Below are 20061 nucleotides of genomic sequence, written 5' to 3' on the forward strand. Positions count from 1 at the left end.
ACTATACCCCCACACGGTCAATAGACACAGTGAACAGAGATTCTAATCCTTACCCCTCTAGCCTTCCGTCTCTCCTGGAATTGACCCAATCCTCGTCCAAGAATAGATTGTGTGGTTAGCTGATGATGGTGCCTGGCAAAGGGAAATATATGGCAGAATATCGGAACTAGTGCCAATGGTGAACGGATAACCAACGACTAATTTCACACACCAAAGCACTAGGATATTTACAAGGCCAATTAGCACTAGAAAACAAAAACGAGACGTGTACCGACAGAATCGACAAACAAAGAAAGAGATAGAATGCATCCCCAGAGCCAAAAGAGAAAGCAAAAAACGACAGCAGTCGGATTTGAACCGACGCCTCCGAAGAGAATAGATTTCTAGTCTATCGCCTTAGACCGCTCGGCCATACTGTCTTATCTGGTATGATACTACGTCAGTATAGTCCATGTACAAAAATGTGGAAGTAGTGCAGTTATCGTGACTCGCCTAACTATAGTTCACGCTCGTCGAGTGACTCTAATATTGACACCGTGTAGCAACTACAGAATAAGCCACGACAATTGTCAACAATAAAAGAAGCAGCCTCAGACCCACCGACAAGACCCCCATCCTCTAGCGGCAGCAAATCCAGCCATCATGCTCACAACTGAGAAGTCTAAACCCACCCACCCAAGACCACAAGCCAGATCCCAACCAACCCCATACACCACCTCAAAAAACCCCTACACCAACCACCAGAATACTCACCCCAAGCTAAATCCCGTTCCCGCATCGTAACCTCACACCAACACCTCCAGCCCCCTCGCCACCGCCAGCAGCAGCCCCGGATGCAGCAGCAGCAGCAGCAGCAGCAGCACCCCCTCCGGCCCCGACCTGTCCAAAACCCCCCAAAGTTGCCAGCGAGGAGATCCACCACCGTGTCCAGGACCGCCGTGCCCCTCCGCAGGAACGGAGACAGCTGCCCCGATACTACTTGTCCAGGAGATCCGGGAACCCCCCCCCCGTTCATATTCGTGCCGAAGCAATAGGTTTTGAAGAGGGTTGACTGGGGGTGATGTGCAGCACGTTGAGCCCGCTTTCTAATGCCGCTGCCGCTTTGAAGAACGAGGACTGTGGGCAGACGATCGCGCGGTAGACTTGGAAGGTGTGGCCCGGCAGGAGATTGTCAGACCGGGGTGTTCGCCCGCCCTTGTCGACGAGGAACTCCATCATCCTTGATAGAGGCGTGGATGGCTCAGTTGGTCTGTTGGATTGGGAGTTGAGGAACGAGGCTTTTAGACGCGGATGCAGATGCAGATTGTTGAGGGGCGAGACCATCAGGCAGAGCCGCCGGCGGCTGATGCGGGGGCACGCTGCATGGGAATGGCGGTGCGGTATCCGTGGGAGGTCAACATGGACTCAGTCGCTGGGCAGCTGGAATAGCACGCCTTAGCTTGGGAGTCGGTGGGCTCGCACTGCACCAGGCATCCGTGATGATCATTAGGGCTTCCGTTGCCGCATGGTGGAAGAAGGCCACTGACAGACATATCAACTTCTATCAAGAGCATCCTGTACATCCAAGACATCGCTCTCGTCCCCTCTTGATGCATAGAACAGACACATTTATATTCCCGACCCAAGAACAACAGAAAGAAAAAAAAATAACAATCCATGTCATCTATCATAATCATCATCATCGTCATGATCACCAGATATAATATATGCCCCTCCCACCAACCCCAACCCCTATGTTCATCTCCCCTCTCCCTCTCCCTCATCCTCCCCAATCATCCCAACCAACTCCTCATACTCGCCCGTATTCCTCAACATATTCCAAAACACCCCTTGCTTGGCTACGAGATTACGCGGCGAATCGTTCCTAAAGGATGCTGTATTAGCCAGGCCTCCACCATCGAAACCATACCAAACTAGAAATGAAAGGGCAAAAACATACTCAACAATCTCCCCACCAGCCATAACCAACACGCGATCGTAATCCATGATCGTCCGCAGCCGATGCGCGATCGCGATGATCGTGCAGTCCGAGAACATCTCGCGCAGCACCTGTTGCATGTGCATGTCCGTCTCGTGGTCGACGGAGGCCGTCGCCTCGTCGAGGAGCACGACCTTCGAGCGCCGGCAGAGGGCGCGCGAGAGGCTCAGCACCTGGCGCTGGCCCTGGCTGAAGTTCTCGCCGTTGGCGGCGACGGGGGTGTCGAGGGTGAGGGGGCGGCGGTTCGGTCTACTGGGGATATCCTCTTCGGTTGACGGGGCAGGGGGCGCATGCACGTGGTCAGGCACAGAGACGGGGACGTGAATCGAGGAGGTGCAAGCCGATAAAGCAGACTGGAGTTCGGATTCGCTGGACTCGCCGAAGGGGTCCAGGTTCGACTGGACGGTCCCGGAGAAGAGGACGGGTTCCTGCGGGATCAGGGTGACGCTGGTGCGGAGACGGTTCAGTAGGATCCGACTGATGTCGACCCCATCGATGGTGATGGTGCCGCCGACGAGGTCGACGAACCGCAGCAGGGACAGTCCCAGGGTACTCTTGCCGCTTCCAGTGCGGCCGACGATGCCGATGCGTTCGCCCGGGTGGGCGACGAAGGAGACCCCGCGGAGCACGTCGGGCCCGTCGGGCTGGTAGCGCGCGGTGACGTTGGAGAACTCCACGCGGCCGGAGGTGGGCCAGCTGGCGGGGAGGGTGGTCAGCGCCTTGTGGTGCTCTTCCTTGGTGAGACTCTCCTCGGGCTCGATCTCGGCGTATTCCTTCATGCGCTGGAAGGAGTTGAGCTCGATTTCCAGCTCGTTCATGGTCCGGACCAAGGTGAGGATCGTCTGGCTGAGGCCGATGGCGTTGGTCAGTGAGAAGCCCACGAGGCCGGCCGAGCCAGACCAGAAGTAGGCGACGCAGCCGGCTGCGGCTGAGACAGAGGCCGCGCAGAAGTCGGACCGGACGGAAACCCAGCGATTGCAGTTGTACTGCGCCTCGGCGGTGCGCGAGTGAACGGCTAGCTTTTCTGCGAGCATGGCCTGGAAGACTCGGTCCATACCAGTACGGGCACGGATCACGCTCAGACCAGAGATGGAGTCGGTGAAGTGTGAGAAAACAGGAGAGTAACTGATGGAGCGAAGCCGCTTGATGGACACCTGGGCACGCGTGTACATCTCGCCCATGATGAAGCCCGCGGAGCAGATGATCGCGGCGGGGAGTGCGAAAATCGGCATGATGGAAGCGACGCTTGCAATGCGAAGCAAGAACCGCAGTGCGTTCTCGATGGACATCCGCAGCCACTCGACCAGAATCGTGTCCATCGACCGGGTGTCGTTTCCGAATCGATTAATGGCTCGTCCAATCGGGTTCTGATCAAACCAAGAAATGGGTGCTGAAAGCACGGCGGTCACTAGCCTCTGATGCATGGTCTTGGCGGCCACCCAGCTGCCATACTGGTATATAAGATTGTTGCAGACCTGCAAGAAGAGGAAAGTAAAGATAGCGGCCGCATAGATCCCCAGGTAGAACAGAGTGTCGACATGTTCCTGTTCCTCGTACGCCCCTGTCCAGATTGAGAGCCAGTAGGTGATGGAAAAGTAGGCAAATTGGACCGAGATAGTTGCCAGAATGACAAGAGGGGCGTAGCCGACGCTGCCAAACAGACGCATATAGCTGAACACTAGATAAGCAGGTCAGCAAGGCTAGTTTGTGGTAAAATAATACCGTAAGCTTACTTAGTGTGCGCGGGACACGACCAGTGGAAGATGTTTCTTCAACAATTCTTCCTTGCGCAGTCTTCTGTTCTGCTACAGGAGGAACAGGAGGCACCGGAAGATCCGCCGAGTTCAAGGGTTGCTCTACCACCGGCTCGTCCCCAACTGGTATCAAATCTGTTTCACTGCCAGGCGTGCTGCAGCCTGACGGCGACGCAAGGACCGGCGTGAGCGTCCTCGGAAGCGCTTGTACGGGGACCAGCTTGCCATGTCCAAGGCGAACAATGGACTCTGCATCTTGCAGAGCAGCGGGGTAGTGAGTGACCAGAACGACGGTCCTATCTTTAAGCAATCCACTGCGGAAAGACTTCTCGTACACGAGACTAGCAGTGTGGGTATCAAGGGCGGAGAAGATATCATCCAGCAGTAATGTCGAGGATGACGAATACAAGGCCCGGGCAAAAGACACTCGTTGCTTCTGACCCCCGGATAGAGATGTACCCTTCTCTCCTACACGGGTCATGTCACCGGCGGGGAGCTGTCTCAGATCCTGCGCCAGGCCACTTGCCTCAATAACCGTGGCATACCTAGTCTCGTCGAATGGACTGTAGAAAACGATGTTCTGACGGATCGTATCGTTCTGGAGCCAAGGAGCTTGTGGAACATATGCAACGTCCTGGGGACAGTATGCAGTGCCTGACTCCAGGACGGTCTCGCCCAGACAAGAGAGCAGCAGAGTCGTCTTCCCACTTCCCGTAGGGCCGGTTACGACGTTGAGCGAATTCGGCTTGAACCTGATGGTCACATCCTGCAGCCTGAAAGCGGCGACAGGCGATGGTTTGAAAGTCGCATTGATCAATTCCAGCGGACCCTCGGGGTGCCGTTTGATCTCGCCCGCTGTCTCAAGAAAGTTGTCAATGCGGCGGAGTGACTCCGAACCCTGCGCGGTGTATCTGCTGACGTTCGAAAGCCAGACAAACAGGACTCGCAGCGTTTCCATGATCGACAGAGAGGTAAAAGCGACAGGGGCACGGAGTGGTTGGCCTGTGAACAGGATATAGATCGAAAACATGACCAGTAAGCTCAGCAGCGGCAACAGCTCTCCAGCCATGGAGATTAACGCGGCATACACACTCCGCCACCACAGACGGCGTTGCTCCACGCGACGAACATCATTGATTGAATCGATGGCAGCATGTTCCCAGCCAAAGTACTTCAAAGTCCGGATCGAGTTCAGGTATTCAGAGATCTTGGATAACCGAGCATCGGTAGCCCGCATAACAGAGCGTTGGATGCGAGATACCTTCCGTGACGCCAGAGCAGGAAGGGGTGACAAGCACAGTAACGTCAAGACTCCAAACAACGATGGCCACCCAAGCATCTGGTACAGAAATACCAGAGCCAGTGTGATGGAAATCGGGCCTGCAGTGGCCAGGTAGAATATATCACGGGAGTTGTAGATAGCATCAACATCGTACGACATCAAACTCGTCAAATTCGCCTGGCTTGATTCCGGCGTTCCCTTTGGCCCTGCGCCGTGCTGAGACTTCTCTTTCTTCTTGGTATGATGGTGATGCTCGCCAACAGAGCCATCGTAGATATAAGAGCGCATCGCAGTCTGATACAGCTCCTGAACAAGCGAAACATTGACCCGAACGACAAGGCGAGTGGAGGTGAAGATGTACTGCTGATAACACAGCGAGCGGGTGATCGGACCAACAAACAAAAGCGCAATCCACAGCGCAGGGTGGAAAACCGCGCTGTCCGGATCTTCCAGATACGCCAGGAGTCGCAGCATCGAATACGGCGCCATGAAATCAATCACCGCCGTCATGGCCGACCAAGTCATCATGGTGTTGATTTCGGTCTTCAGCAAGCGGCACAGCGTGCGGAAGGTCTTACCGCCCTTGCGGCGCTGCCTCTTGATCTTCTCCAGCCACCTCAAGGGTTCGTCGTAGGACGGCAGAGGCGGGAGATCATCCATGGTCAGATCCCGCCGACAGCCCCGGAAGATCACATAGGTGATCCACTCATACGAGCAGTAGTAGGAGAACAGGGAGCACGTCTCCTCCGGCGACGCGTTCTCCTTCTTCACGGAGCGCTCGATCTCCGCGTCGCGGATCATCGGTCGTCGTGGACGGGGGGTTCCGAGCGCGATCACAACCCCAGCGGCCAAGCTAGCGACAATTCCAGCGCCAACGGAGCTCGGCTGGTAGGTCGCCTCGACGATGGTCATGGGTACCAGATCCTGCACCACGGCCAACGCCAGGGCCGCCACCACCACACCGTTCATGTACCGATAGAGGTGTGTTCGATAGCCCTTGTTCTTGCAGCAGATATAGCCCACGCCCAGCAAAACCACGTATGTCAACAGCAGAGACCGTTTCCAGCTCCCGCCGTGCCGCAGGTCGAGCCAGCTCAGACAGCAAGCGGCGAGAGCAGCAGCCAGGTGCGCGAATGCGGAGGGCAGGTGCACCAGAATGTCCGACGGGCCGTCTACTGCTGTGGACTTGAGGTTGTCGCGCGACTTGGGCCGACAGGCCCGACAAAGGAACCGCAGGAGTATCGGAAACAAAGCGATTGCCCACGATACCAGTAATATAACTAGATGCAGGTTCCCAGTAGCTATAAAAGCCGACGCCCGCCGGGTGCGATTTTGCCATATACTTCTGCAAGATGGGCCCACGCTTGTTAGTTCACAGTGTACCATACTGGAAATTAGCAATGGGGGACAAGTCACTCACCGCTGAGAAAGGCCATGGTCAGGGACATGTTCAGTGATCTCTCCCGGAAGCTGAGCGATCACAGGCCCGATCGCCTGTTGAAAGGGCGCAATGAAGTGCTCCATTGTGAGACGGGTGATGAGAGAGAGGGAGAAGGAGAGAAAGAGCACAGCAAGGGGAAAGGCTCAATCAACTCATGGGCAGAAGCAAAAATCCCGTCATAACCGAGCACGCAAAGCTATTGTGAGGCTTATCATCGGTCTCTTTCGTCGTCGGCAACTGTTATTCGACGGCCGCAGCGCCCATTGCGTGTGCAGGAGGACAATTCGCCGGATAAAGGCCTAAGCAAGGGACTAGCAGCGCTAACTGGGGCTGGCGGGGAAAAGGTGGGCGTGGGAGGGGAGAGGGAGCTTGGAGAAGGGAAATTGGAGAGGGGAAAGAGGAGGAAAGTGGTGTCATCGCTAGCAGAGGGAAATAACGGACGTTGCCGATAGCGGGGGGGGGGGGGGGGGGAAAAGGGAAAATTGAGGTAAACCTGCCAATGGAGAGGATATCGGACCAAATCCTGGCTCCGAACCATGGATAGACTGGATGCGATGAGTCTCGCTGCCTGTGGCTGCCTGTGGCTGCCATCTGATAAGCCCTCCTCTAATAAGAGGAGCGGCTGATACCGGATTCATGCCTAAGGCAGACAGCGTTCTCCCACTCTATCAACCTACACTTCAAGCAACGTCAAGAGTACTTCCATAGTCATGGATCACTCAAGGCCCTTAAGTTGTAATATGGTACACAAGTGACAGCTGTCAATAATTCTGCTTCGCCAACGAGGCACAAATCAAACTGATAATCTTCGTCAACTTCTTTCATCACAAAGAAAATAAACGATAATGATAACTGAAGATCTCCGGTTCTGGGCTACGCATGAATGGCAGGATCTGAGGTTCAAGCCCCCCCAACAATCTTAGGGCTTGACTCAGTATAGTCAACGCAATAGCGTTCAAAGAAGCCTAAACAATGAGCGTGATTTTGGGGGGTCTTGTCCCCCATCAGTACAATGGCATAGCCTATTGATCAGAATCTCAATGCTTGAACTGATCATAAACCAGAGAATGACAATCCCCCGGATATTACCCTGTGAAATTTGGAAACCAAACTTCCCAATGAGCCTATAAATTGCCCTTGGCCACCCGTGATCTTCCGGGTCACTCACACACGCCACGCAGATTTACTTGAGTGCTCAGTGCTTTTATGCTGGTTATATATAATACAGCCACTAAGCAAAGGAAAAAGCTTCGCCGCGTGGATTATAGTAGTTGTTTAGCACAAATCTCCAAGCCCAAATCTGTGTGCCTGTAAGCCACGCCACGCCATCCAAGCCCAAACCCCGGCAACATCGTTCAAAATGCTGGACTACTACCCCCATTATGCCGCTGACCTCACCAAACAGCAGCTGAAGAAACTAATCGAAGTCCTGAGCATCGACAGCGACCAGGATGCCGCCGAGACCGAGTATCTCGGACAGATCCGCAGTCCCCAGGTCGTGCAGCAGATCAAGGAAGCCATCCGCGGGCTGCCGACGGAGCTCCGCCAGCGCTCCAAGTGGGTGCGCATGCTGCGCCACGATGCGGAGGCCGCCGTGCTGTGCGAGGTCCACGAGGAGCTCAACGCCTATGTCATCGGCAGCCTCTTCGCGCTGCTCCAGCGGGAGGTGACCCACAATCTGACCTTTTTGAAGTGGTACCGCGAGTTCTCGGACGAGGCGGTCAACAACCTCGTCGACGCCCTGCTGGCGGTTACCGGAATGTGGTGGATGCCGGAGGCCAAGGACGACGTGGCCCCCAAGGGCGCGGTCTGCTTCCAGGAGAACAAATGCGAGGCATGTATGTTGGCGAGAATCGTGAATGAGCCATGGTGTCTGCGCAACCTCCGCACAGCGCTGGTCAGTCGCGTGCGAACCAAACCTGAAATACGGATCCCGAAATTGCTCCCTTTTGTGGACGCGGCCATCGGGTCGTTCGCTCCTGAGGGGGAGGCGGCAGTCAAGGCCTACGGAGGCCTTCCGTGCGACTTGGGCTACACGAGCAGCTGCCTGGCCTTCAAGGTCAAGGCCGCGCGCGCGGACGCTCTATATGTTGCCGCTCGGCAGCTCCGTCAGGCGAACAAAGTGATGCAAAGGGAACAAGTCCTGAACGACAAGCTGCGGCACCGCACGCGCTCTCGCGCAGCAGATCATCCGTACCAACCCGAGGAACTCATCTTCTACACAGACGAGGACTTGCAGCAGGCAGATGATCGTTCCACGGCCCATGCCAGGATGGCTCCCAGCCCCCAACGACGGAAGAAGTCGGTCAAGCAGCCCAAACCCAAACATGCCAGAACCACACGGCTGCCGCACCTCGACAGTATCGCGGAGGAGGCAGGTGTTGAGGATGTCGTCGTCAAGGAGGCTACCAAAGTACAGGTTGATTACGCGGGAACCGCCATCCTGGTAACCCCGAGCCATTCAAAATCCACTGCTGACAATATGGTAACAGTTCGTCCCTTGAACGTGAAGAAAGCGAGCTTGGGAGGAGAGGAAAATGCTACCCTGATCCATGACGAAGGTGCCTCGCCAGAGGCCCGCATGGTGAAAGCCCCTTACTCTAGCAGTTCAGATTTGGAGGAAGACAGGCTAGAGCACGAGATTCAAGCGTTGTTGCTGCCGCACCTTGCCAAAGGACCTCCCGTGGGTCCTAGATACCCTTCCTCGACCGGGAGTTTGACGCAACGCCGCCGAGCAGAGCCTTCCGATGATCTGGAAGACCTCGATCTGAATAGCATATGTAACGAGATAGCTCTGCAAGAAAAAGCTCTTTGGACGCCGACCTTCGTTGATCATATAGCAGCCCAACCCTACCATCACGACGAACCATCCTCGTCAGAGTGTAGTAGTATCCATACCACCACGCGATCCGCGATTCTATTTTTCAACAAGTCCGGGACTAGCAGGCGGGGTTGAAAGATTGAGGTGACTGGGGGCGATTTCATTGATTGCAGAGGACAACGGCGTTTGAAGGTAGCAAGTTTATTTCCCATGTACATTGCATCTCAATTATAATATAAGCTCCATATAATAAGCTAATAAATAATAATGAAAAGAAGAGAAGAGTAAAAGCAGAAACCGGTCATTATTTCAAAGTCTCACAGCCATGCGTGGTAGTCCAGTGGCAGTCCAATGTCGTACTGAGCAAGAAGTGATGAAACCATGGTACAATCATAGTCATGGGATCTGCGAGGCCGAAAAGAATATTAATACAGCATAAGACAAGGTCAAGGTAGCGAAGAGTACACAGCGGGATATCCGCAATGGTTGAGAGACGGCCTGCAACTCCCAAGACACCCGGTGAGTGTTAAATATTAGCAAGAAAATAGTTACAAGCGAACTTTAGGCGTACACAAGAGGGCAACGGCCGCCTTGGATTTAGAGGACGCTGCTGGCGACCCCGTGACTCACTCCCTTGAACCCATCGACGTGGGGTGAGAGGGTCACAGTTTTTCTTCGTCGGGGACGCGAGGTCGATTCATCGGATGCCCGGCCGAGCGTGGGAGTTGAGGTCCCGGAAGAGGTCGGGTCGCTGCTTTCGTTGGCGATGCCGGCAGCTTCGTTATCCACCTTCTTCTGGGCAGCTTCGCGGGACCGCTCATAGCGGAGCTTAACGTCACCTTCCCACCGAGTTTTAAAGAAACGATCCCAGATGGTAAAGAAGGGCTGCGAGAAGTTGGTTTTGATGCCCCAGCTTTGGTGGTGGATATCATGGTAGGCCGCGTTGTTGGAGGTAAAGTGCTGCAATGGGTCCCAAGGAAAAGCGTAGCCGCAGTGGTCATCCACAGTTTTGATGGTGGAAAAAGTGAAGAACCACATGCCCTGACGGTTGCTCATGCCAGCCGTGAGGAATGCAACCCCAGTGCCAGCCGTATCAAGCAGAAAACCTTCGACGGGGTGGTTGTACAGAGCTCCGAACGCATACGGAACATACAAGCGATGGTGGCGGGAATGGAAGGTCACTGATCGATAGTTAGTTGGTCACACTCAGACTTTTTTGAATCACGAGCCTTGCGCAGCGGAAAATTGCTGATTCACTTACCATAGAGCCAGCGGTTCATGTGCATGGCGCGGTGCAGGAAATACTGCCAGGTGTCGACGACACAGACGGCCCACACGAATTGCAGGGCAGGGATGAGGTACCAGTAGAGGGCACTGGCCGCTGACAGCTCCCAGTTAGTGAAAGCCGGAACCACGGCTTCCACTCCGCTGTCCAAAATCATCGACTGAGTGCATCCCGGGTAGCGCCCACCGGCTACGGCTCCTCCCAGCATTGACCAGCCATTCTGCGACAGGTTCTTGCTAAGACCCAATGCGTCGATCCCGACCAGGGCCAGCAGCTGAGGGAGAGCCTTCTGCGCCAGGCGAAGTCGACGAGCCCAAACCGCAACATTGTATTCATCCTTGCCCAAGTACTCCGGGTCATCGAAATATGCGACAGCCAGACCGGCCATGGTTTGAATGACTTGCTGAAGAATGACATCCCTCACCACCTCCCAGCGCGTGACATGATTCCGCTTCAATACTTCCGCGGGTGTGTGAAGACGGTATTGCGGGAAGTAGTCGTTGACATCGATGTAGTGATAGACCATCGAAAGAGCCCAGTAGGCAATGATGGGAAGCATGAGGGCGAGGAGGTTGTCCGGAATGGGGTCGAGAAGTGGAGGACGCGGAGTCAGGGTATAGGTCGGAAGAGGCGGAAGGTCGAAGACGACCGAGGCATTGGTAGCCATGACGAAACGGCTTCGCAGTCGTAGACTGACGATGGGTTGTGTAAGTGGTAGGATAGCAAAGGGAACAATCAATCAAGCACACTGCCGCATGGGTGGCTTGAAAGTGCCGATGTGGAGGACGAAGCTACTGGTGCTCAGTCCGCTTGCAGATCTGGTCGGCGTTTAGATCGAAGGGAGGGTTTGAGAGTATAAGGGAGTCCGACTAGCGATAGTGATAGACTAGAAGGAGAAGAGGAGACCGTGAAACCAGGGATAAATTAGGAAGATATAGTCCGCACTATCCGAAGGTAAGTGGGACGGGGAGAAGTGGCGGGTGATATTGGTGGTGGTAGTGGTGGTGAGATCCTCTGTGCTTCGGAATCCTGGCCCAGGGGAGCGGCCCACCAGAAATGAAAATCAGGGGACGAACGAGGCTGACAATCACTCCCGCCCGGAGAACTGTTGGGGCTGGAAGGTATAGAATAAGAAGACAAAAGTTCAATCACTCGAGACAGAAGAAGGAAGTATTGAGGTTATTTAGGGGAGGATGAAAAGGAAGGACGAGGAGATAGAATAAAGGATAGTAGCAGGGAATGATAGATTGAAGAATAGATCTTTTTTTTTTGGGAGGGTAAGATAAAGACTGACTGATTGAAGATTGATTGGGAGGGGAAACGAAGAAGAGGAGGAGGCGAGAGGGTGAAATGGAGAACACAGAGAGAGAGAGAGCGAGTGAGAGAGCAGAAAGAGCAGCCGCAGTGGCACCACTGGTCTGTCAGGTATGGTAATTCGATCGAGTGGTTGGTGGCTGCAAACAGCAGACGGAAACTTTGAAGGCAAACGGGAGGCGGTCAGGTACCCGAAGACGAAAATGTGACGAGGTAATTTACCGGATGGACATGGATGGAGGTGAGGCCGGTGTTCAGGTTGATACCTTAGGCAGAAAGAGGGGATGCTTATGCGCATACGGAGAGCAACTACGGAGTAATATCAGATGCTGCAGTGTAATCTACCAGTAGACATTATGCAGCAAACAATCTCCATCCTACCTCCAAAGTACTCATAATTCAAAAGACACAGCAACCACTCTCCCCGATTATAGAGAACAACCCCACTGTTCTACACAAGCACAATATCAGATTTGCCATCGGACTTTTCCAGACTCCAGACTCTTTCCAGAGTTCTCTGATTCATTTTCCCTCTCAGGCCGAGACAAATCGACCACGGCCCAATCCGGTTAGCGTATCCGTTTTGCCCCTCGAGGGAAAAGAAGGAAAATTGGAAGGGAAAAAAAGCCAGCGAGAAAAAAAAAACGACCCCACCAAAGTTGGAGGGAAAACAGCGCCACTAAAAGCAATATTAATCTTCAACTCTTCCCCTCTTTTTCTCCTCTTCCTTTTCCCTTCCTTTCTTTTCCAGCCCCGTCTCTTTTTACCTTCATTCCCATCTCTTTTCATCTTCACCCCCCTCACCAGCCAAAATGATTATCTTTGAGGTATGCTGATTTTTTTTTATCTTCTTTGCTTTCGTTTCTTCGTGATTGTTGTCTCTGTTTCCTTGGCAAAACAACCACGTTGCTTTTTGGGGGGGAGGCCGCTTTTCAGCCCAATGCAGCATGACAGGCAGGCAGGCAACCTGGCAGGAATGTCAACAACGACAACAACAGCAGCAGCAGCAAGCATCCTGTACATGCTGCATGCAGCTGTAGCTGTTGGACCTGTCTCTTGCTCTGCCTCGACCTCTGCCTTATCACCTCCCGATTGCAATATACCCAACATCTGAAAAACACCCCACTAATGCATCAACTCTGGAATAGGACATTATCTCCGGCGACGAGATGGTCGCCGACACCTTCAACCTGAAGGTCGTCGACGGCGTTCTCTTCGAGTGCGACTGCCGCAAGTACATGAAGAGCACCAACGAGGACTTCCAGCTCGAGGGTGCCAACCCCTCCGCTGAGGGTGGTGATGAGGATGAGGGTGGTGAGGGTGAGAAGGTCATGGTCCACGACATCGAGGACCAATTCCGTCTCGTCTGGCTCAAGACCGAGGAGGGCCTCAAGCCCTCCAAGGATGCCTTCAAGTCTCACCTCAAGAGTATGTTCCCTCTCAACCACACTACACACACCCATACACCAACAAACAACACGCAACCAAGAATCCAATCGGAAACAACTGGCTAACTCACGTACCAAATAGGCTACATGAAGAAGGTTCTTACCAAGCTCCAGGAGACCGGTGCCAGCGAGGAGACCATCAACGAGTTCAAGAAGGGTGCCCCCGGTGCCGTCAAGAAGATCCTGGCCAACTACGACAACTACGATGTCCTCATGGGTCAGTCCATGGACGGTGATGCTATGTATGTTTCCTTATTCCGACTAAATCCAAACAATTTGCTAATATAATTGCAGGCACGTCCTCATTGACTTCCGTGAAGACGGTGTCACCCCCTACGCCACCCTCTGGAAGCACGGTCTCCGCGAGGTCAAGGTCTAAGGGAAAATTACAAGTCAGCCTTTTCAAATAAAAAGATCAATTATACCCCTCTTGAACGTCTCCCGCTCAACCCCCCCACATCCTCAACCTCAACCTTGTTGTGCGAAGAATGTTGTCATGAATCAAGAAAATCCTTGGTTAAAACAGCGAACAACCTTTTGTTGCTCTTTAGACCAAAAGTCACGCCTCATGAATTCCATAACTTTTTCTTCAAACGTTTCCCCTATCTTCATCTTCTATCAATCTTTCTAGATTCCCAGTAAATGGTACTTTGGGTATACATAAGAATTCACCGACTGAAAGTCAAACTACACACCCTAAAAAGTCAAATACACATTCTACATTATCAACCGTGCATTGAATTCGTCATGTCGGTTGATGGACGGATCTTATATAGTACACCCAAACATTTACGAGAGAGATCGGATCACTTTCATTTCTACTATGTATGTATAAATTCAATAACCCGCCCAAGTAGACCGAAGCGAGGACATCTCTCCGCCAGCCCCAGCCCTAGCCCCAGCACCTGGACTACCCTCCATACCCAAATCCCCAAACTCGAACCCGGTGACCGGGTCGAGCTCCATGAGCTCGTCGGCGACGGGCAGGTGCTGCCCGAAGACCGCGTCCCACTGGTCCCAGTCGAAGTTAAGATTCGGATCCACCATGGAGGGCGGGGTGGGGACTCCGGTCATGGCCTGCGTGGCGGGCGAGGCGGCGGCGGGGGCGGCGACGTCGACGAGGAAGGCGGACAGCGCAGGAGGTGGTGCCGAAGGCAGGGATTGTTGGTTGAAGGTGAAGCCTGGGTTCAGGCCTGGCGGAAGTAGGGAGGACATGTGCATGTTCGTGCTCGGGTTCTCGGAGGTGGTCGTGGTGTTCGAGGGACCACCTCCGGGTTGGGGCAGGGGTGACGAGGGGGACGGTTCGCTGCTTGGTTGTTGTTGTTGTTGGGCGATTGGGGAGGAGGGGGATGTGGAGGAGGGGCGGTGGTGGGGGTCGGGAGACATCATTTGGGGGCTGGCTGATTGCGAAGGGGATCTTCGCTGTTGTTGTCGTTGTTGCTGCTGATGCTGGTGATGCTGCTGGGTGGGAGAAGGGAGTTGGTAGCGGAGTGATGAGCTGGGGCGAGGGTGAGATCGAGTCGTGTTGTGAAGTAGCTTGGAGAAGTCCCTGGGCTGTCGCCGGGAGGCAGCATCTGCTTCAATGGCAGATGTATGGTCATCAACGTTGGAGGCCACGCCCGCTTGGATCTGCGCCTGTTCGGACCATAGTCGACTTGGATCGAGTCCAGCTCGCTGCCAGGCCTGCTGCCGCAGCCTACGGATCATGTCCCATGCCTCGCGACCACCGTCGTTCAAGGGTCGTTGAGTTGAAATGCCATCTTCACCCCCAACAACTCCTCCATCGGGGCCTGTCATGGAGAAGATTTTGTCAATGTAGGCCCGTGATTTGGGCGCCTCGGCACTGTAGGGCCGTTCATAGAGATCAATGAGCATGATCATGGTGGCGTGCATTGGCTGGTGATTGCCGGGCCAGCTCCATTGGAACGGCTGAAAATCAGGGTCGGTTGCGAGAGAAACAAACTTCTCCATGAAGCCATGACAATGGCGGAGAGCGCTATGCCATGTAAGTAACTAAGAGAAATTTTACTCAAGTAGGACGCACCTTTGTCTCGCAGCTGGCCAGATCCGGCTCTTTGCATTCTTCAGAAAAGGTTGATAGGCGACACAGAATGCCTAGCATTCATTAGCATAGATTTCGTGTGCTACGGGGAAATAAAGTGTGCTTACGTACCTTGTCAATGAAGAGTGAGAGGACAATCCTGGCCCACTTGTGGAATGACACAAGAACTGGGGAATGGTACTGCTCAGGACAGCCGTTCGGCCCTTCTCCGGGAAGCTCAATATCGCTGCTGCGGTTTTCAGCAAGCGAGGAGGTAGACCAAGACCTAGTCGAGGGAACCGAAGAAACATCGGTCGAGTCCGCTTCTGGTATACGGGAGACGATGGAATTCAAGTTCTGCTGCAACTCAACCAGAATCGCCCTAAGCTCTTCCATATCCCGCCGTGTCAAGGGCCTGGTACCCAGCTGGATCTTCAGGATCCGTCGGACAGCACCTATAGAGCACATATTAGACTTTCTATGCCATTATTTCGCGTTGATTATAAAACTTACGAGCCATCGTATACTTTCCCCGGGCTGCCAGATAGTATACGTTGACCATCGAGGGACCGCCACAAATGGTTGGATCGTCTGGGTTGTCAGGGAGCCGTAAGCCGGTCATGACTAGTCGATCATACTTTTCAGCCTCTGGAGTACCGAGCAAGGTGTCTTTCACCTCGCTACTGTCGCGAACATCCCAGTAATTCTCGTCACTGACCAAGGGAGGCAATCCACTGGACATGGCGACCACACCATCCATGTGGACGATATGCCACCATATGCGACGACGATATTCTGCTTCACAGGGACCAATACCGAATTTCGCAGGATCTCGATGTAAGCCCATAGTTTGAGCTACCCTCATGGCGAGACTGACGAATAGACTGCTCGTTAGAGGCTCTTCTTCCTTCGCGAGTATCGTCTGAACCAGGAGATATGCAGCCAAGCCTTGCAGAGACGGACTTCGAGGGAAAGAGATTTTGGTCAACCATCTTGTGACTTCATCGTTGTATGCCTTGGAGAGTGTTGAGCGGGACGACACATTGAATTCAGCCTTGATGGTTCGTAGTGAGATAGTGACAGATCCACCATACCAGATGGCATAAAGCAACGGGATGAACGACGGGTCTGGGCAAGGGTCGCCCGAGTAGCTGCTGGAGTCATACCAGTCCCAAAACGAGTAGTAGAGTTTGTGTATTGTCGGTGGGTGGATCACTGGAGTGATTGCGTGGACCCCAGACATGAATCCTTTGTACAGGATGTGACTTTGTCGCTTTGTCGGCATATTCTCCAGCATCTCAGGCTCAACCACCTTGTCCTTGACCGAAGGCGATTCACCTGATGGAAACAGCACAGACTTCTGGAACCTTTCTCCCCGGGAGGCCTGATCGGTCGCAAGCTCACCAGGAACATCTGGCACTGGCTTCCATTGACGGCTAGGCGTCGCTTCCATAGGTTCCGTCGTAGTATCTTCAGCAGAAGTGTCCTGCGAGTTCCGCTCATTATGCGATCGGTTTTGGACCCTAAGTAGTTGATTGAGCTCGTTGATCTGCTTCCGTTAGCAAACAAATACTGCAGCAGTAGTCGGGGACTTCAATTCGTACCTCATGAGAGATATAAGCCCAGTACGTAGTTCCCACATATCTGCATCACGATAAGCCACAGAGCTTCTTCCTCCCACACCAGGAAGCCTACCTCGACCGACCTCCATCCTCCAAACTCAGATGACCCAAGTTCAGACTCCCCACTGGATCAACCAAGTCCGTAGCATGACCGGCAGGGATCGGGAACTCATCCCCACTCGAATCCGCCACGCGACGCGGGCTATCCGAGCGCGCTGTATCGGAGGCCTTCGTCGCAGACGCAGACGCAGACGCAACCGCCGCGCCGGCCACACGGTGAGGTTCTCTGTTAGACGAATCCGAGCCCGCACTTTGCAGCAGCAACCGCTTCTCCGCCGGATCCAATGTCTGACTGTTGGTTTTACTGAGCCGCTCAATCATGGACGTGAGCTTATCCAACCGCGCCTCGATCCCTTGTGACCCGAGCCTCTGCTGCTCCGCCGAGCCGGACCGCTTCAAATGGCCGTAGATGGATTGAAGCTCATCCATGTCGTCGTCCAGCTGCTGCGATGACTCCCTCCGTCGCTTGACACCCTGGCCGTCCTTGGCTGGCGGCACATGGCGCGCCTCCGCGTCTTTCTGCGCGGAGACATCGTAGACACATTCGGTTTCGTTCTTTTGGCAGTTCCCGCAGATTGGATGGACCTGAGAATTTTCACAAGGGAAGGTGAAAGTTAGTTTGAGGAACGCTCCGCGCGAATGGAAGAGTTATTCCAAACAACAAACACACCTTGTCGCATTTCACCTTCCGTCTCCGACAGGTATGGCAGCTGTAGCTGGCGCGGTTCCGCGTGATCTGACGACCTCCCGGTTTCCCGACCCGGGGCGCAGCGGAGGAGGAAGAGGAAGCAGAGGCAGGGGTGGCGTCATAGTTGCTGTAGCGTCGCGGAGATTTGGAGCTGGGGTTGGCTTTCCCTGGGTTGGAGGGGTTGCTGGGAGGTGAGCTGGTGTTCATGGTCCCTCGGTCGCAGTGGCGGGGTGCTGTGATCCATTGACGGCGCAGGAGGGTGATTCATGGGGGGAGAGCTGAGGCTGCTGCGCTTGGGCCAAGTCTCTTTAGTCCCAGAGTGAGTAGCGCGATGAAGACTGAGTCATGCAATGAATTTCGCGCAATGGGTGCCAAAATCGAGACGTGGAATTCTGAAAGAATAATTTCCAGTCAGCGGGGCCTCGATTGGGAGTGCCCGTGATTATTGATGGCATCCGGGGTAAGAAGAGCGTTATCGGCAATCGCCGTCACCTCGGCCAATAACAGCCGCCTCATACCCAAGCCAGCTACACTCCGTCACCAGCTTGGGAATTCATTCAAAAAAAATAAGTCCCTGTTGGTCGAAATATAGATGCAAGAATGGGGAACATTTGAGGCTGGCACAGTAAAAAACAGGTCTCATATCTACATTGAGAAACTAGCAGAGCCCTCGCCACATGGGTGTTCTATCCTACGACAACAAACCAAAAGGAAGGATGGCTCCAATATCAACTTGGTATCATGAGAACAGCAATGATGCTCTTTATATCTGGAAGCAACAAAACGCCTTTCGCCCATGCCCATGCAACCGAAAGCATATATACCACATGACACACCACAAGAGTGGAGTAGATCAGACACCCTAAGCCTTGCCCTTCTTCTTGTCCTTCTTCTTCTTTTCACTGCCGCTGGGAGCGGCAGGGCTGCCGCCACCCAAGCCACCCAGGCCTCCTAAGCCGCCCATCATGTTTGCCAGATCCGCCATTCCGGGTATCTCAGGCATACCGGGCATGCCCTGCATGTTTTGCATCTCAGACATGGCGTCCTTGAGCGGGTTATCGCTGACACCGCCACCGCTGTAGGCGGGGGAGTGGATGGGGAGAATCTTTCCGATCTTCCAGCCCCGGGGAGTGGGGGGAGCGCCGGGGAGTTTCTCGGGCACCGGAAGTCCTCGGATTCTCAACCGGTAGGGCGATTCCTCGGTAGTTGGGTGAGCTTTGAGGTACTGCGCCACAAGGATGTATAGATGGTGTTCTTAAAGAAGAAGTATTAGCGCCAACGCTCGTCGACTAGTGTCTGGCAACTAGGATGGTTTAGGGATTGAGCATACTGTTCTTGATTTGCGGGTTGACCAATTGGCCACTCTCGTCTTTCAGCATCACGCGCACGCGACCAGGGTTGGCCCAGTCCTTGGGATGCAACTTCTCCGGCTCGAATCCCACGGTCAACCCCATCATTTGCACTGCATCGACGATGTCTCGAGCCAATGGGTTCTCGACGGCCAGTTCAGCGCCGACCTTGCGGCCCTCTGCGCGGGATCGAGACTTGTCGAAGTATATGGGATACAAGCATTGGTAATGTTTAGGGATCTCGCGCGTGGGCTCCGGGGGAGGCCTCGTGGGCATAGCAGACGTGGTGGGGATGCCAGCAGGAGAAATGATGGCGTCGTTGGCGAAGCTGGCGGAGGGCGCAACTTCCTCGGGGTCGGAGTCGTACACCTCCTCGACTCGGGCTGCTCGCGACATGATGAAAGGCTGTGTGTGTTGCTCCGGTGAAGTTGGATGTGTGTTGTTTATCGGATCGAGTAGAGAAGAGAACGACGGGGAAGTTGGAGATGAGGGAGGGGGGAGGGAGCTGTGTTTGGGGTGGAGAGAGGTCCGTTTGGCTGGCTGGCCTTTCTGTGCGGAAGGGAAGTTTTAGTGGCCGGCCGGCCAACTGGTGCGGAGCGGGACACTCGCTCCACCGCCCGCCACGCCACAGCTACAACAGCTCGTGGTGAGTTAGCTGCGGGTTGAGAATGCTCCGAGTTCACCTCCGCTCATATACTGGACATTTTCATAGAAACTGACAGACCAGTATACTCTGAAACTGCTCTTATTGAGTATAAGTTTCCTGATGTAGTAGGTCTCGCCATTGTGATTCTTACCCAGCCGCATATTATCTATATCATCAACGAGGTAGATCGGAGCAGCCGAATGCTGCGAAGCTTCTTTAAACTCCTGACTGATCAAGTAAAGTATCTGTACTAACTTACCGTCGATATAGAGTTATACTAAAGTCAGAGCTCGAACAAATCACAACCATTGCCAGTACCTCTACGACCTCTT

The 20061-nt window shown here is 54.0% G+C and overlaps 5 protein-coding genes and 1 non-coding gene across 6 annotated transcripts; 2 read left to right on the forward strand and 4 right to left on the reverse strand.

Annotated features, from left to right (window-relative positions):
* Positions 1-337: 337 nt before the first annotated feature.
* Positions 338-419, reverse strand: BO95DRAFT_t263. Its single transcript has one exon. It is a non-coding gene; the product is annotated as a tRNA-Ser (tRNA).
* Positions 420-1737: 1318 nt separating this feature from the next.
* On the reverse strand, positions 1738-6903 carry BO95DRAFT_476176 (putative ABC multidrug transporter; the record flags this gene model as incomplete). Its single annotated transcript, XM_025589914.1, has 4 exons — positions 6435-6903; positions 3712-6359; positions 1940-3656; positions 1738-1864 (listed from the first exon to the last, which is right to left on the reverse strand). The coding sequence occupies exons 1-4, from the start codon at positions 6536-6538 to the stop codon at positions 1738-1740; spliced, it is 4596 nt and encodes a 1531-aa protein (XP_025438507.1). The 5' UTR covers positions 6539-6903.
* Positions 6904-7547: 644 nt separating this feature from the next.
* Positions 7548-9642, forward strand: BO95DRAFT_252873 (uncharacterized protein). Its single transcript, XM_025581450.1, has one exon. It carries the CDS (start codon positions 7816-7818, stop codon positions 9409-9411), a length of 1596 nt encoding a protein of 531 aa, XP_025438508.1. The 5' UTR covers positions 7548-7815; the 3' UTR covers positions 9412-9642.
* Positions 9643-9873: 231 nt separating this feature from the next.
* Positions 9874-11228, reverse strand: sur2 (sphingosine hydroxylase; the record flags this gene model as incomplete). The annotated part of the gene is made up of 2 exons (XM_025582976.1): positions 9874-10457; positions 10538-11228. 2 exons carry the CDS (start codon positions 11226-11228, stop codon positions 9874-9876), a joined length of 1275 nt encoding a protein of 424 aa, XP_025438509.1.
* A 1459-nt stretch (positions 11229-12687) lies between these two features.
* On the forward strand, positions 12688-13702 carry BO95DRAFT_435300 (translationally-controlled tumor protein; the record flags this gene model as incomplete). Its single annotated transcript, XM_025585178.1, has 4 exons — positions 12688-12702; positions 13024-13303; positions 13406-13565; positions 13618-13702. The coding sequence occupies 4 exons, from the start codon at positions 12688-12690 to the stop codon at positions 13700-13702; spliced, it is 540 nt and encodes a 179-aa protein (XP_025438510.1).
* Positions 13703-14131: 429 nt separating this feature from the next.
* On the reverse strand, positions 14132-19620 carry BO95DRAFT_421591 (uncharacterized protein). The gene is made up of 9 exons (XM_025584568.1): positions 19065-19620; positions 18677-18988; positions 17717-17946; positions 17060-17631; positions 16969-17008; positions 15878-16913; positions 15497-15819; positions 15368-15438; positions 14132-15319 (listed from the first exon to the last, which is right to left on the reverse strand). Exons 1-9 carry the CDS (start codon positions 19477-19479, stop codon positions 14161-14163), a joined length of 4158 nt encoding a protein of 1385 aa, XP_025438511.1. The 5' UTR covers positions 19480-19620; the 3' UTR covers positions 14132-14160.
* Positions 19621-20061: the final 441 nt, after the last annotated feature.

Source organism: Aspergillus brunneoviolaceus (genome assembly GCF_003184695.1).
Source record: "Aspergillus brunneoviolaceus CBS 621.78 unplaced genomic scaffold BO95scaffold_71, whole genome shotgun sequence".
Taxonomy (NCBI): Eukaryota; Fungi; Ascomycota; class Eurotiomycetes; order Eurotiales; family Aspergillaceae; genus Aspergillus; species Aspergillus brunneoviolaceus.

Coding starts and splice junctions, on each gene's coding strand:
- BO95DRAFT_421591 (XM_025584568.1), bottom strand. CDS start 19,479: ATGTCGCGAGCAGCCCGAGTCGAGGAGGTGTACGACTCCGACCCCGAG. Junction 17,947..18,676: donor GGGCGGCTTAGGAGGCCTGG/GTGGCTTGGGTG, acceptor ACTGCGACCGAG/GGACCATGAACACCAGCTCA. Junction 15,820..15,877: donor GGGAAAGTATACGATGGCTC/GTAAGTTTTATA, acceptor TGTGCTCTATAG/GTGCTGTCCGACGGATCCTG.
- BO95DRAFT_252873 (XM_025581450.1), top strand. CDS start 7,816: ATGCTGGACTACTACCCCCATTATGCCGCTGACCTCACCAAACAGCAG.